The sequence below is a fragment of the Ricinus communis genome, chromosome 3 (assembly GCF_019578655.1).
Source record: "Ricinus communis isolate WT05 ecotype wild-type chromosome 3, ASM1957865v1, whole genome shotgun sequence".
NCBI classification, from domain to species: Eukaryota; Viridiplantae; Streptophyta; class Magnoliopsida; order Malpighiales; family Euphorbiaceae; genus Ricinus; species Ricinus communis.
Genome location: NC_063258.1, coordinates 26,979,497 through 26,993,593, shown reverse-complemented (window position 1 = coordinate 26,993,593; position 14,097 = coordinate 26,979,497). Strand labels below are relative to the sequence as shown.

At 34.3% G+C, this 14,097-nt stretch overlaps 2 protein-coding genes across 2 annotated transcripts; both read left to right on the top strand.

The window, feature by feature from the left end:
• The first annotated feature begins 2,983 nt into the window (after positions 1-2,983).
• LOC8284817 (FRIGIDA-like protein 4a) lies at positions 2,984-6,563 on the top strand. Its single transcript, XM_002514280.4, has 3 exons — positions 2,984-3,984; positions 5,427-5,602; positions 5,689-6,563. The coding sequence occupies exons 1-3, from the start codon at positions 3,099-3,101 to the stop codon at positions 6,268-6,270; spliced, it is 1,644 nt and encodes a 547-aa protein (XP_002514326.1). The 5' UTR covers positions 2,984-3,098; the 3' UTR covers positions 6,271-6,563.
• A 1,738-nt stretch (positions 6,564-8,301) lies between these two features.
• On the top strand, positions 8,302-12,318 carry LOC8284818 (aldehyde dehydrogenase family 2 member C4). Its single transcript, XM_015716188.3, has 9 exons — positions 8,302-8,495; positions 8,824-8,966; positions 9,968-10,351; positions 10,701-10,790; positions 10,926-11,099; positions 11,192-11,329; positions 11,421-11,558; positions 11,728-11,789; positions 11,903-12,318. The coding sequence occupies exons 1-9, from the start codon at positions 8,393-8,395 to the stop codon at positions 12,174-12,176; spliced, it is 1,506 nt and encodes a 501-aa protein (XP_015571674.2). The 5' UTR covers positions 8,302-8,392; the 3' UTR covers positions 12,177-12,318.
• Positions 12,319-14,097: the final 1,779 nt, after the last annotated feature.

Genomic DNA, 14,097 nt, shown 5'->3' with positions numbered 1-14,097 from the left:
GATAATGTAGTAAAACAGTTATATTCATCCTATGACGTCTTAAGTTTGGTAAAGTAAATGGCAGTTACCTTGTGAAAGGAAGCAGTTTCCGTGTGTATTTGTGGACTATTGCTTCCTCAAAATCTCTCCATGATGTTACAGTCAGATCAAATTTTGAACTTTCATTTGAAACTGAAAATTGGCCGCTCCTTTTTGAACCCTGGACAGTTGAATTGAAGAAGCTAATAAAGAGAACTTAAAAGAGAGGTTTGATGATTAGCAATTGTGAGTTGCAATGCTTGATGTTCGTGGGTGCAATAATGCTGCAGAAATAGAAATGTTGGAAGATTCTGAGGTGTTCTTTACTGTAATATGAAAGCAAGTGAAGTGATTGTAACCTTCCCATTACATGCTTTAACACGAGCATTACATGCTAGCCAAAAGTTGTGAAGTTAAGACAATTTAAATGCAGATGTTGATATATATAGGCATTACATTATTTAGGCACTAGCGAGAGAGTACTACCAAGTTCATAAAGCTCAAGTGGCCAGACGGAGATTTATATTTCACCACTTTAATGGGGATAAGCGACTGGCGCAGTTCAGGCATCAGAAGCCTTCTGTTGGGCTACTACTATGAAGAACTTGATTCTGTAAACTCACAATCATCTCAAATTAGACAAGTTGAGATGGAAAGTCCTGTGGATGAAGTTCAAGAAAGAAAAGAGGAAATTTTTTGAGTCTTGAGGTCCCTTGCAGCAGATACATCATTATGATGAACACACTTACAGTCAGAATTTTGATCTAGGCTCTGGAAAAGATGAACCTGATAACCTTTCTCGATCTTTCTCCGTCCGGTTCGCTGATCCTTCCAGAAAGGAAAAGTATGGTCTAATGATGATGGAACATTTTTGTGAAAATACTGTTGAGTAAGTGCCAATTCTTAGTCTTTGATGATAGAAGGCAAGCCGTAGCAGTTAATTTTAATACAAAGTACGTGTATTGATCATAATTATGTATGTTATTGCTAGAATTCAGCTTTCTAAATTATATCATACGACTGAAAGGCCTTTACTATCGTCTTCCTCGTTCAGGTGTATGTTCTTTTGTCCTTTCCAAATTTTTCTTGCAGTTCGAATATATGGGAAAAGAGTTAATTCTCAGTTGGAGCCGGAGAAACTCAAGTACAAACTTTTGCTTATAATTGTCGCCAAAGATCTTGGTTTAGCAACCACCATTCAAGGATATCAATAAGAAAAAGAGAAGCTGTATTATTTTCAGCTTCGGGATTTCATATTTCCAAGACGTTCAGGTTTGTTCTAAGTGGAGTTGAAAGTCCGCTACGAGAAGAAATTATCAACTATATATACCTAAAACGATGGTAGGTCATTGTTCGTACGTTGTAATAATATACGAAAGATAAATGGATAATTGAATTTAAATTAAGAGTAAACAATAATTGGATAAGTTAACAAGATAATATTATACAAAATATGAAAATAATAAATATATGAAAAAACAGAACATGAGTTATTTAAAATTCAGGGGGAATATCAGTATTAATAGATCAGGAAACTAAATAAAGAAAAATTGAAAATAAATGAGTTTTAATTAATTATTAAACACATATTATATGATTATTAGTATGTGATTAGATTCTTCGCATCAATATGTTTTTCAGTTATTTATAATTTATTTTAAGTGGACTGTAATTAAAATGAGTCTTTTATGTATCTCATACATATTGCTATTTTTTTTTAATAATTATTAAAATAAATTAAATTAAAGATATAATGTAGTTTCTGCAATTATCATGAAGGAAGTAGAAATTGCCAGCACTAATTAGCAATCAAGCCCCTTCCATCCATCTCAATAATATTAATGTACTGGACCATCACAATTCAATGATTGGCTATTTTTCTTTTCTTTCCCTTCTGATAACCCTTACTTCTCCTAACGCTACATTAGACCCAAAGTTGAAAAATCCCATAATCATAAAATTAGCTGGTCATACTTTCCCAACGGTTGAAATTAAAAGAAGAAACAAGAAACATTTTCCCAGTACTGGGATGCCTAGTAAAAACTTCTTTTAGTTTAATTAAGATTTCGAGATTGAATCTTGAAATGATTTCTAGATAATATGGTAAAACCTTTTTGTATCTTAATTAAGATTTCGAATTTAAACTTTGAATATACAGTTACGTTAAAATTCTTGAAAGAATATTTTACTATTTGTAAGACTCTAAATTATATCTAAATATCTATATACTAAAAATAAAAAAGAAAAATTAATAAGATATTATATATTTGTCCTCAATATATATGTTACATACTCATTTTTAACAAAGATAAAAACTTTGAAATAAAAATCTAAATAGAGTTTGATGGCATTTGATTTGGATAAAGTCAAACGGGGAATAAATAGTTTTGAGTTTTAATTTATCATATGATTTGAAATATTCGATTCATATGCCCAATCCTTTTTTTTTTTTTTTTTTTTTTATTGCAATCCTATTTGATACCATGATTTAAGTTGAGCTTCTATTTTAAATGAATCTAGCCATTTATTATGGGCCTTCGTTACTAACATGTTTACTCAATAGATAGTATTTTAATTTATTATTTTTAATTCAATAAGTAATAGTAAATTCTATCTATAAACATTATCATATAATATATAATTAATTTTATATTTGTTATTATGAAATTAAAGTTCTTTTAAAAGGTTTAACAAATGTGTTTTGAAGAAAAGATAATACAAACTAATGCTTTAATTAAAACATCTATTTTTTAAAATCTGCATTCAAATTCGACGTGAATTCTTAAATTGCAATGGGTGGAATAATATTAATATTCTTTTGAAAAAATAATAATTATCAACGATAATTAATGATTCAATAGAATAAAAATACACAAAAATTAAAAAAGGGGAAAAGAAAAAGACTTTTGAAGCGCACCGTTTGGAGTAAAACAGCAATAGTCTAAAGAGACGCCGTTTAGTTTTTATAATTTTATCATCATTTTAGCAGCAGCAAGAAGCTTGATGATTTGATCCCTGTCGAAAGCACAGCAAAACGACAGTGTCACCGCACCAGAATAGGGTTTTAGAATTTTCCATCTATGGCGATCGATTTAGCAATCAACACCGATAGAACTCAGAAATTCATAGAAGACCTCGAAGCCCAAAAGACAATTCTATCCTCATGTACTCAACTATTCACAACTCTCACCTCTCACTTCACTTCCTTACAGCAATCTTTAACCGTAAAATCCCAATCCTTAGATTCAAAGTTCCAATCTCTGCAATCAAATTCCAATCAGACCTTAGAATCCCTTTCTCACAGAGAAACCTCCATCCCAGAACGCGAATCAGCCGCCGCTGCTAAAATTGAAGAACAAAAGGTAAAAGCTTTAGCAGAATTTGAAAAATCCCAAAAATATGATAACTTGTCTGATTATCTGAAATCAATTTCGAGGAAAATGGATGCTTCTGGATTGTTAAAATTTGTAATTTCAAAAAGGAAAGAATCTGTATCATTGCGGGCGGAGATTTCGCCGGCGATTATGGAGGCTGTGGACCCCGCAATGTTGATTTTGGACGCGGTGGATGAGTTTGTGAATAGTAAGATTGAGAAAGTTGGGGTTACTGATAAGAGATGGGCATGTGGAATGTTAGTGCAGGTTCTTTTTCCTGAAATGAGTAGTGGCTGCTTTGGCGGGAAATGTAAAGGTCCGAAATTTTCAAGGTCAGCGGTGGAGAGGGCTGGAAAGATTTTAGAGAGATGGAAGGGGATGGAGGAGAAAGTTAATGGGGAAGAAGGTGGTGGTGGGAGTAGTGGAGTTGTGGGGCCAGCGGAGGCAGTTATGTTCTTGCAAATGGTGGTGGTTTTCGGGTTGAAGGCAAGATTTGATGAGGAGTACTTGAGGAAGCTTGTGATGGAGAATGCTACAAGAAGGGATATGGCTAAGCTTGCTGTGGCTGTTGGTTTTGGAGAGAAAATGGAAGGTATAGTATTACTTCTATAGGCATTGTAGTACTTGTTATTTTTTCTTTTTTATTTGTCATTTAATTTCAGTTGCCGTTATTTATATGTAAGTGCTTATTAGATGTTTCATATGATACTTTGATTGTTGCGTATGGTTATATGTAAACTGGGTATTCGCAAGAATGGTTGGCCTTGATAGTAATAATGAAAATTGATTGCAAAATGCAATCTTTAGGAGATTGAAGTGGAATACTACAGTTTGTACAATCTTATTCTTGATGATATTGATTGTCTTTGATGGCAGTAATTTTCTAACTTCAATTGCCATGTGGTATGAAGTAGCAATATCCAATTTTTACTCATCATAATTCTCAGAGTGATGATTGAGGTGATGCATTTTTAATTATTGTCAGCGTTAAGCATCTTAGATTTGATCAAATCACTAGGTGATTTGTTGCACTTTCAAGTTTCAGGCATGCAATTTTATCTATATATCTTATTTACATACAAGAAAGACTAATTTCTGTCCTATTTATGAAGAAAAGTTGAAGGCCTAAATTGTCATACTCTTGCCAATTGGTTATATGTTGGTATTTTGAAGGTAATGTTTTTATGTGTCTATGATGAAAAATCCACATTGAGTCAATGCAACCCAGAACATTAAGGATATAGCAACACGTAGAGTTTTTAACAAGAATTCTGGACATCCCTAAGATGTTCTGAAATAGTTTTGCTACATCCTTAGAACTCCTTATTTGCCTCCTTAAAGGAGCGGTCTTTGCTGTGCTGTACTAAATTCTCCTTATTTGTCTAAAATCCAATACAAAATGGCACTTCAGCAGTGTGTGCAATCTGAAAACAATTTCATGATACATAAGTCTCTGCCTTGCTTTGTCCGGCTTGGCACTTGATGGAAAAATTCAGAATTTTGGACCTACATAAAATCATTGCTTTTCTTTTGTTTCTTCTTTTGGTGTGTGTGTTTTGGTTGCTTGGGGGATTTGTTGTTTGGCAGGCAACCTAACCTCAATGACCCGGAATGAGGTTCTTTCTAAGGGAATATAGAAAAACTGCTACAGCTGGTGTACAGTTTTAAATTGTATATAGTTATGCATTTTCCATAGTTTAGCAATAGGATAGCTATAGCTCTTCATTTATTTAATGTTAAATGGATGTTAGTCACTGGATCTTTGTTTCTATATTTGTTACTTTTACTCCCTAGCTGTGGATGAAGCCATATTTTTCCAGTTTGCTTATTATCCATTGAGCTCCAATTTTTGTGTGGAACATAGAGTTGTTTGAAATAAAATGTTTTAAAAAAAGGATTGAACTACTTGATAGGTTTAGCATGCAATGAGAGTAAATGCCCCTTTATCCTTTTCGTCCTATAAGGAATTACATCATTCTTCTTACTGTAGTATCGCTCACTATGGGCTTAATTGTCTCGTTCTTACTTTTCCAGGGATGATTGATGAATTGGTGAAAAATGGGAAGGAGGTAGAGGCTGTATATTTTGCCTCAGAGTCGGTTTTGACTGAAAAATTCCCTCCTGTTTCTCTGCTCAAGTCTTACATCAAGAACTCCAAGAAGATTACAGCCACCATCTTGAAGAATGGAAATTTTAGTGCAGCTGCAACGGTGTGTGTAATCTTCATTATGCCATGTATATTGATCAGAAACATTTGTAGTCTTCAAGAATTCATAGATCTTAAATTTATTTTCAGGATGAGTCGAATACAGTGGAGTTGAGTTCCATCAAAGCCGTCATCAATTGTGTTGAAGATCACAAGCTTGAATCCGAGTTCTCCCTTGATAGCTTAAGGAAGCGGGTGACTCGGCTGGAGAAGACTAAGGCAGAGAGGAAGAAGAGTTCAGCAGCAGCAGCTGCTGCTGCTAAGTCTCAAAACAAGAGGGGCCCTTCTGCAAGTGGTGGCCGAGACCCCAGGGCACCTACATTTCGTCCAGGCAAAGCTGCTAAATTTTCAAATGCATATTCTCCTTTTGGCCGTAGGAACCCTGCTCCAGTGACACAGCATAGTCCAGCTGCCAGATATTCTGGACCATACAATTACCCTAGCCAGAATGTATATGAGGGCCACTCGACTGCTCCTTATGCATCAACTTATGGCGCTTCTCATGCTCAAAGCCCTGCGGCAATTCCTCAACAGCATTATTCACTTCCAGTAGACAATGCAGCTGCTGGTTTTCGTGCAAGTGGCTCTTATGGGGGGCAGGCTAATTATGGTGCATATGATTATGGCTCTGGCGCTCCACCTACATTTCAATCTTCATCATACACACAATAGCAACTGATGACTAGGGATCTTTTTTTTTTCTTTTTTCTTTTTTTTTTTTGTAATATGCAGCGTGTCCAAGTCCTTACTGATTGAGAGCCTTTTACATTTACTTTCCCTCGTTGACTGAAGATCCTAGAATTCTTTTTTTAATTTTTTTTACTTCGCATGGAAACCTAAGCTGGATCTGATGTAATTTGTTTAAAAGTTCTAGATATTTTGTCTATGTAAGAGTATAAACAGTAGCTTTGTATTTCCATTTTTTTCTTGAATATTTGAAAGTTGAAACTAATCATTAGGCCACACGCTTGATGTTGTGATCTAGGAGCCTACTTACAGAAAAGGAGGTGTACACCATGTGTGATCTCGTTTTGCTGCTTGACTATATAAAGGAAGTACATTTTACAAATGTTCTTTACTTTGAACAAAAACATATAAAATTTACCTCTACAATACTTATAGTTTCTAAACTATGTTTTCGTATATTATAAGTTTTATTGTACAAATTTTTTTGTTTGGTTTATTTTGTAAAAGAGGACGGGCTTCCAGAATGATTAATGGTAGTAGGAAGCTTGCAGAATTTTGTGATTAAGGCAGTCGGGCAGATGCTGTGGCTTCGTATCGGGGAGTCACTTGTTTTCTGTGCATATATTCATCTTTGTGTTGTCACATTCCATGTACTCCAACAATACCAATTAACCTGAAGTTTTCTTTTTGATGTGCCAAAAATTATGCTGCAAAATTGTAACCAATTAAATAATAGCTAACATGATCTTTTTTTTCTTATTACTATTATAGTAATAATAATAATAACAATTTGCAGCTTTCTTCTGCAGCTTGCAGAAAAAGAGCAGCATCGCCTGAAAGAATGCGCAAATGAAACTACCAACTGAATTATCCATTGATTTAGTTTATATCATTTTCATTCATATCTTACCATATATAACGCATATAAATAAATAAACAGACCAAATACTTTATCAATTTTCTTTGTCTAGAAAGAATGCAAATTAAGAATTTTCAAACTGAAGTAAAAAACACACACACACCTTAATCAGTATTATTAGAAGAATGCAGATATAGAGATCTTCTAAGCTTATGATATCAATAAATTAAATAGTGTAACCTTATCATTATACTAAAACCTTTAAGTTCATTACTTTTTCTGCTATTATTTCGCATTGTGTTATTGTTTCAATATACATTCCTACGTTTTTCTAACGTTTCGTATTACTTAGCTGCTAATTTTCTAATTAGGGACGACAAATTTTTTTAATTCAGCATCTATGTGGATAAAATATTTGATTTGATTTGATTATTTAAACATCTATCGCATTTTCGAATCACAACTTTATATATATATATATATATATATATATATATATATATATATATATATATATATATATATATATCCAACTGAAAACTACAGATTCTTTCATGATAATTAAGTAATTAGTCAAGTTTGATAGCCTCCCATCAAGGCATTGACTACAAGAAGGGTTTTATTTTATTTTATCTTCTTAATTATTAAATTTTTTTTCCTTAAAAGATTAATATGGTGTTTCATCTAATTATTAAGAAAGTTGAGTAGGCCGACTGTTTCCATTGTATGTAGGCGGTTTTGCAGTTGTAGTTAATTTAGCTGGTGATGATGTGCATTGTGAAGTCAACTCCATATATGAGGATCTTTAATATCCAAATAATCAAAGTTCATTTAGATTTGAAAATGAAAATAACATTATATAATTTGTTTTTCTAATATATATATATTATTACTAGAATATGCCGGACAGATTTTGAGCAGTAAAATATTATTTCAAGAGTTTTAACATAACTCCATATTGAGGGTTCAAATTCAATACTTTAATTAAGTTGAAAAAAATTCTTACCGTGTAATCTACAAGCTTTTAAATAGAAAAAAAAAATATTGATATATAAATTATTAAATAATATAAAGCCAAAATTTAAATTATTAGACCCGATATTAAAACTGGAGCATACATACCCTGACCCGGTACTATACTTGTCTATAAATGCAATACAGAAAGATTTTGTTTTGCACTTTAGAGTGGATCACACAGGAGATAGGTCACCTTCTGCACAAAAAAAGAAAGTGTGCAATTAGCTAGAGATGGCACATCAAAGCAATGAACGCTCAGACTCTTTCTTCAAGATACCAAAAATTAAGTTTACAAAACTGTTCATCAATGGAGAATTTGTTGATTCTATTTCAGGTATCTCTTTCTTTTGTCTGTAACTTTGCATATACATATTTAATTTATTGTTTATATACTTTTCTTTACTGTCCGATTCGATCTTGAAAAGCCTATAGCTAGTTTTCTCTTCAGTTTCTCCTTCTTAACATCTTAATCATGTTATACGTACATTTATGGATCAGACATGCACTTCTAAAATCCAGACTGTCATAAAACATCGTGTAGTAACATGGACAGACAATTTAATCTCTCTTTCTTTTTTTTCCATGTAAGATTAACTTTTATTTATCAGTTTTGTCATGAATAGTTTTACCTGTCAACTTAATAAATATATATATAAACACAGGGAAAACATTTGAGACGGTAGACCCAAGAAGTGGAGAGGTGATAACAAGAGTTGCACAGGGAGATAAAGGAGATGTTGATCTAGCAGTGAAAGCTGCACGCCATGCATTTGACAATGGCCCCTGGCCTCGCATGTCTGGTTTTGTAAGCCATTTTTGCTTCTTTTTTTGTCTTATCTAAAATTTAAACCTTTTTCTTTGTTCCAACTCTTAACTTTATAATATAATAACAATGCCCGCGATTGACATTTACAAAGATGTTTTTCGACCGATCTACTTGTCATATTGCACATGTATTGATTCCTATTATTACAGTGGCATATATAGACCGGTTAAATTTGACATAGGTGGTATACAATTTTAAAAAAATTCTGAAAATTTCTATAATAAATTATAAATTATCTAAAAGTTATTATGCTATGTAAAATTTGTTATATCATCATTTGGCCACCCTCCAAAACGGAGGCGTTGTTCTTGCCTAACATTTCAGGCCGCATTTAAAACTATTCTAGAAAAAGTAGAAAGGGTGTGACTTAAATTATTGGAATTGTACCTCATTATTGATCATCCCATTATAAAAAAGAAAAAGAACAGCATCGAGGGACGTCATGCATCTGTTTTGAGTTCGGGCATTAAACATATAGATGAAAATACGAGATTTAATTATTTGTAATTGACCTTAATCAAACAAATTAATTAATTGGAACCATAATTAATTAAGTTTACTTAAGACTATACATGATGATAATAGCTAGAGCCACATATTTACTTCTCCTGACGTAATATAAAGTTTTTCTATTCTTCAAGTATATTTCATCAGGACTCATGTATTAGACTATTTAACTAATATTACCTTAATGCTATTATTTGCCAGCATATTCTACGACTTAATTAGGTGGCTGATGCTTGCTTATGATCCAAGAAAAGAAAAAAAGAAAAAATAACGTTTATGATGAGTGCAAAGATGATAACAATGGATTAGATTCTTCTAAATCGAAAAAGAAAAGAAAAATTCCCATATTTCCATCATTTTTAGTATGACAAGATTAACCTGAAATTATAATGGTATATGCAGCAAATAATGCTTTAGATCTGCCGTCATCTGAAAATTATAATGGTTTTGCCATGTTCTTGAACTATGAGCAGGCAAGGGGAAGGATTCTGATGGAATTTGCGGATATAATTGAGGAGCATATAGAAGAATTAGCCGCAATAGACACCATTGATGCTGGAAAGTTATTCACTATGGGAAAAGCTGCTGACATTCCGATGGCAATAAACCTTTTAAGATACTATGCAGGTGCAGCAGATAAAATACATGGACAAGTACTGAAAATGTCGCGTGAGCTTCAAGGGTATACGCTGCACGAACCTGTAGGTGTCGTAGGACATATCATCCCTTGGAACTTTCCTACTAACATGTTCTTCATGAAGGTTGCTCCAGCCCTAGCTGCTGGGTGCACTATGGTTGTCAAGCCAGCTGAGCAAACTCCCCTTTCAGCCCTCTATTATGCTCATCTAGCTAAGCAGGTATCTGTTGTTGATCAGGCTACCCATGCTGCAAAATCCTTGGATCTGGACATATAATTTTTTTGCTTTGTCCCGTACTGGATTATGTGATATTAATCGAAAGCAATTACTATTTTCAGCAGCTTGAAATTGATAATTCTTCTAGGCCCGGCTTGTAACTCAAAAATACGTATAAAACCATAAATATAACTTTTGCTTTAGGCCTGAACATATTATATTAATTCATCTATTGCATTGACAATCATAAATCTGAGTCTAAACAAACTTGCATGTCATTGATGTGGTCGTGTCTTTTTATTTATTCGTTTACTTTTTTTTTTTTTTTTTTCCGTTCTTATGTATCGTTTAGGCTGGTATTCCCGATGGAGTGATCAATGTTATAACTGGGTTCGGGCCAACTGCTGGTGCTGCTATTGCTTCTCATATGGACATTGATAAGGTAAGGTCTGCTTCCACTCAATCCATGCATGTTACTAGATCTTCGTCTCGAGGAGTAAATTTTAAAGAAAGTTAAATTAACTACGATCTATAGAAGGTATTTTAAAGCTTCAGTTTATATTTCCTGATATTTCAGGTAAGCTTTACCGGGTCTACTGAAGTTGGAAGGAAAATAATGCAAGCTGCAGCAACAAGCAATTTGAAACAGGTTTCACTTGAATTAGGAGGCAAATCACCTCTCCTAATCTTTGATGATGCTGATATCGATACAGCTGTTGATCTTGCTCTCCTCGGCATCCTGTATAATAAGGTACGTTATTTCATTATGTAAAATACATTTCTGCAGATGAGTAGTCTAAACAGAGTAGAGACATTAACCGATCCTATATTCACATTTTGCAGGGAGAAGTTTGCGTAGCAAGTTCACGGGTTTATGTGCAGGAAGGGATTTATGACGAACTTGTAAAGAAGTTGGAGAAGAAGGCAAAAGATTGGGTTGTCGGCGATCCTTTTGATCCTATTTCTCGCCTAGGTCCACAGGTAGATACTAGCTTGATATCGGCAATAAATTGCTTTCATGAATACAACAACTGAAGAAAGTTTAGAATATTTTTTTTCCCTATGTGAGCAGGTCGATAAGCAGCAATTTGATAAAATTTTGTATTACATTGAACATGGCAAGAAAGAAGGAGCCACCCTATTAACAGGTGGTAAACCTTCAGGCAATAAGGGATACTATCTCCAACCCACTATTTTCACTGATGTCAAGGTATAAAATGTAGTGCATTTACTTACTCTATTATTAGTATTGTAATAAACAATTAAACATTAATGATTCATTATAAAATCGTCGTAACTAATTTAACCAAGTTATGTAACTGTTGGTTTTGTTTTTTTTATAATATGTAATTACTAATTGTTTCCGACAATTTGCCCAGGAGGATATGATGATTGCTAAGGATGAAATTTTTGGACCTGTGATGTCACTGATGAAGTTCAAGTATGGCCATTATTTCTGCTCAGTTTCATAATCATAGAAGAAAATCCTAATTATCTCAGTTTCTATGGCTTCAACAGAATAATAAAGTTGGTGTTTTGTATATAAAATTACAGGACAATTGATGAGGCAATAGAGAGAGCAAACAATACTAAATATGGGCTGGCAGCTGGGATAGTAACCAAGAATCTGGATGTGGCAAACACAGTATCAAGATCAATACGTGCGGGTATCATATGGATAAACTGTTACTTTGGATTCGATAATGACTGTCCTTTTGGAGGGTACAAGATGAGTGGGTTTGGAAGAGAACTTGGACTGGATGCCCTCCATAAGTATCTACAAGTAAAGTCTGTTGTCACTCCTATTTACAATTCTCCCTGGCTGTGAATGAACACGTGCAATAGTGTTCCTCTGTTCGTTAACAACAATGGGGTTATTTACAAAGCCTCTGTATCGAATAATGAATCCTTAAAGTTTGTTTATTTGTACGCTCTCATACTCTGAATCATAAACGGCAAGTTTTCCGAAATTTTTCATGTTGGTAATTTAGTTTTTGACAGATAATGCAAGAAAATCAGTTACCCATGAATCGTTATTACAACCCCACTCTCAAGATTAATCCGTGTCAAATTGGAGCCGAGAGCTGTTCATGGCATAATCCTCATGCTGTAAACTCAAAGCATGGACAGATCCTCAAGTTAAGACACAAGCGGCCTCTTGCCATGGGGGTCTTTCTACTCTTTTGGATCTTTAATTTAGCTGAGTTAGCCCTTTTGGATTATACCAGAAACAGATCGTAACAACTATTAGAACATTGTCATTGGATCAAGAGAAGAGAAAGGAGGAAGTTAGAAAGCCATAAGAGAGTATAGAAGAGAGAGGAGTTTTCTTTGAGAAACTTGCTTGCCTCTTATTATCAAAGGCTTCTCCTTATATAGAGTGGAGAGTCCGTAGAAACATACAAAGGTTAGTGGATATCCCACTAATACTATCAAACAAAAGTTAGTGGATATCCCACTAAGACTAATAATACAGCACTATCAAACAAAGGTTAGTGGATATCCCACTAAGACTAATAATACAGCACTATCAAACAAAAGTTGTGGATATCCCACTAAGACTAATAATACATTCCACTTACTGAGTGGATAATAATTCATAATAAGGACAAATAATATAAAAGAGTGGCCGACAGTTGGACGTCATCATATGAGTCATCATACAGAGAAGTGGCCGACAGTTGCATGTGATCAGAAGACGTCATCATCCATTGGCTGGGAGTCTTGCATGAGAGCTTCTTGTTGTGCCCTGGTTAAGGTAGGGTCATCCAGAGGAGTTGGAAGATCAGAGAAACAGAAATGTTCAATGGATTGTTCAGTTGATTGATGTCCATTGAAGGTGCAGACTAATGGTGCAGATACATTAGCTGTCCTTAATTCATTCCTGTACTGCAGGGGCCGTTTTAGTTCTTTTGTGATTGCTGGAGGAGTAAGATGTAAAGTACTATCAAGTGTTCTCCAATAGTGACAGATATTTTGAGTTGCATAGGTGTCTTCTGATAGTCGGAGATAAGGCCTGTGCAATATGAAAATAGCATGGTATTCCGAAGCTCTGGAATTGTTGTCTGAGAATAACTGGTGCTCATGAATAAGTTTAAGGAGATCTCCTGTCCATTGATATGGAGTTTTGAACCAGGTAAGGAATCTCCATGGATAAGACCCCGAGTTAGCTTCATTGTTGAAGAAGTGTAAGAGATTCATAATAGGCACTTCTATAGCATGATGACAGACTGTAGATAGGCACCATAGAAACCATAACTCACTTTCATGTTTTGGATGTTTAGGGGATAAGTGGTAAATCAAACACCAAGGGTAGTCTGGAAAGAAGAAGTTGGGTTGTATTGGGAGTGAGAAGATTTGTTGAAAAGTTGCCAGATAATGGAACATCATGTTCCGGGCAAAGTCTGTGACTTGTTTGGTTGTAAGGTTGTTGGGAAGATCTGGTGGTGAAGGAGGTTGCAAGTTGGATCTGGAGGATGAGGAAGCCATAAAGATTATGGGAAGATTTAATGTAGAGGTGAGAAGAACTATAGGCTGATTCTGAGGCTTGGAAAGTCTGGATAAGAAATCCGGGATTAGGTTTCTTATCCCTTTTATATGCTCAACCTTAAAGTCATACCTGCTGTACCATAATTTTAATCGCAATAGTTGGGGCTCAGGCAAGGTCTTCTGGTTGGATTCAAGAATCTTTGGGAAGGAAGAGTTGTCCATTCGAACCAGGAAGTGCTGTCCAATTAGGAAGAATTCAA

What these genes read in the sequence shown, in the direction of transcription:
- LOC8284817 (XM_002514280.4), top strand. Translation starts at nt 3,099, where the DNA reads ATGGCGATCGATTTAGCAATCAACACCGATAGAACTCAGAAATTCATA. An exon ending in TTTTGGAGAGAAAATGGAAG is followed by an intron (nt 3,985 to 5,426) that starts GTATAGTATTAC and finishes TTACTTTTCCAG; the next exon opens with GGATGATTGATGAATTGGTG. An exon ending in ATTTTAGTGCAGCTGCAACG is followed by an intron (nt 5,603 to 5,688) that starts GTGTGTGTAATC and finishes ATTTATTTTCAG; the next exon opens with GATGAGTCGAATACAGTGGA.
- LOC8284818 (XM_015716188.3), top strand. Translation starts at nt 8,393, where the DNA reads ATGGCACATCAAAGCAATGAACGCTCAGACTCTTTCTTCAAGATACCA. An exon ending in GGCCTCGCATGTCTGGTTTT is followed by an intron (nt 8,967 to 9,967) that starts GTAAGCCATTTT and finishes AACTATGAGCAG; the next exon opens with GCAAGGGGAAGGATTCTGAT. An exon ending in TCGGCATCCTGTATAATAAG is followed by an intron (nt 11,100 to 11,191) that starts GTACGTTATTTC and finishes CACATTTTGCAG; the next exon opens with GGAGAAGTTTGCGTAGCAAG.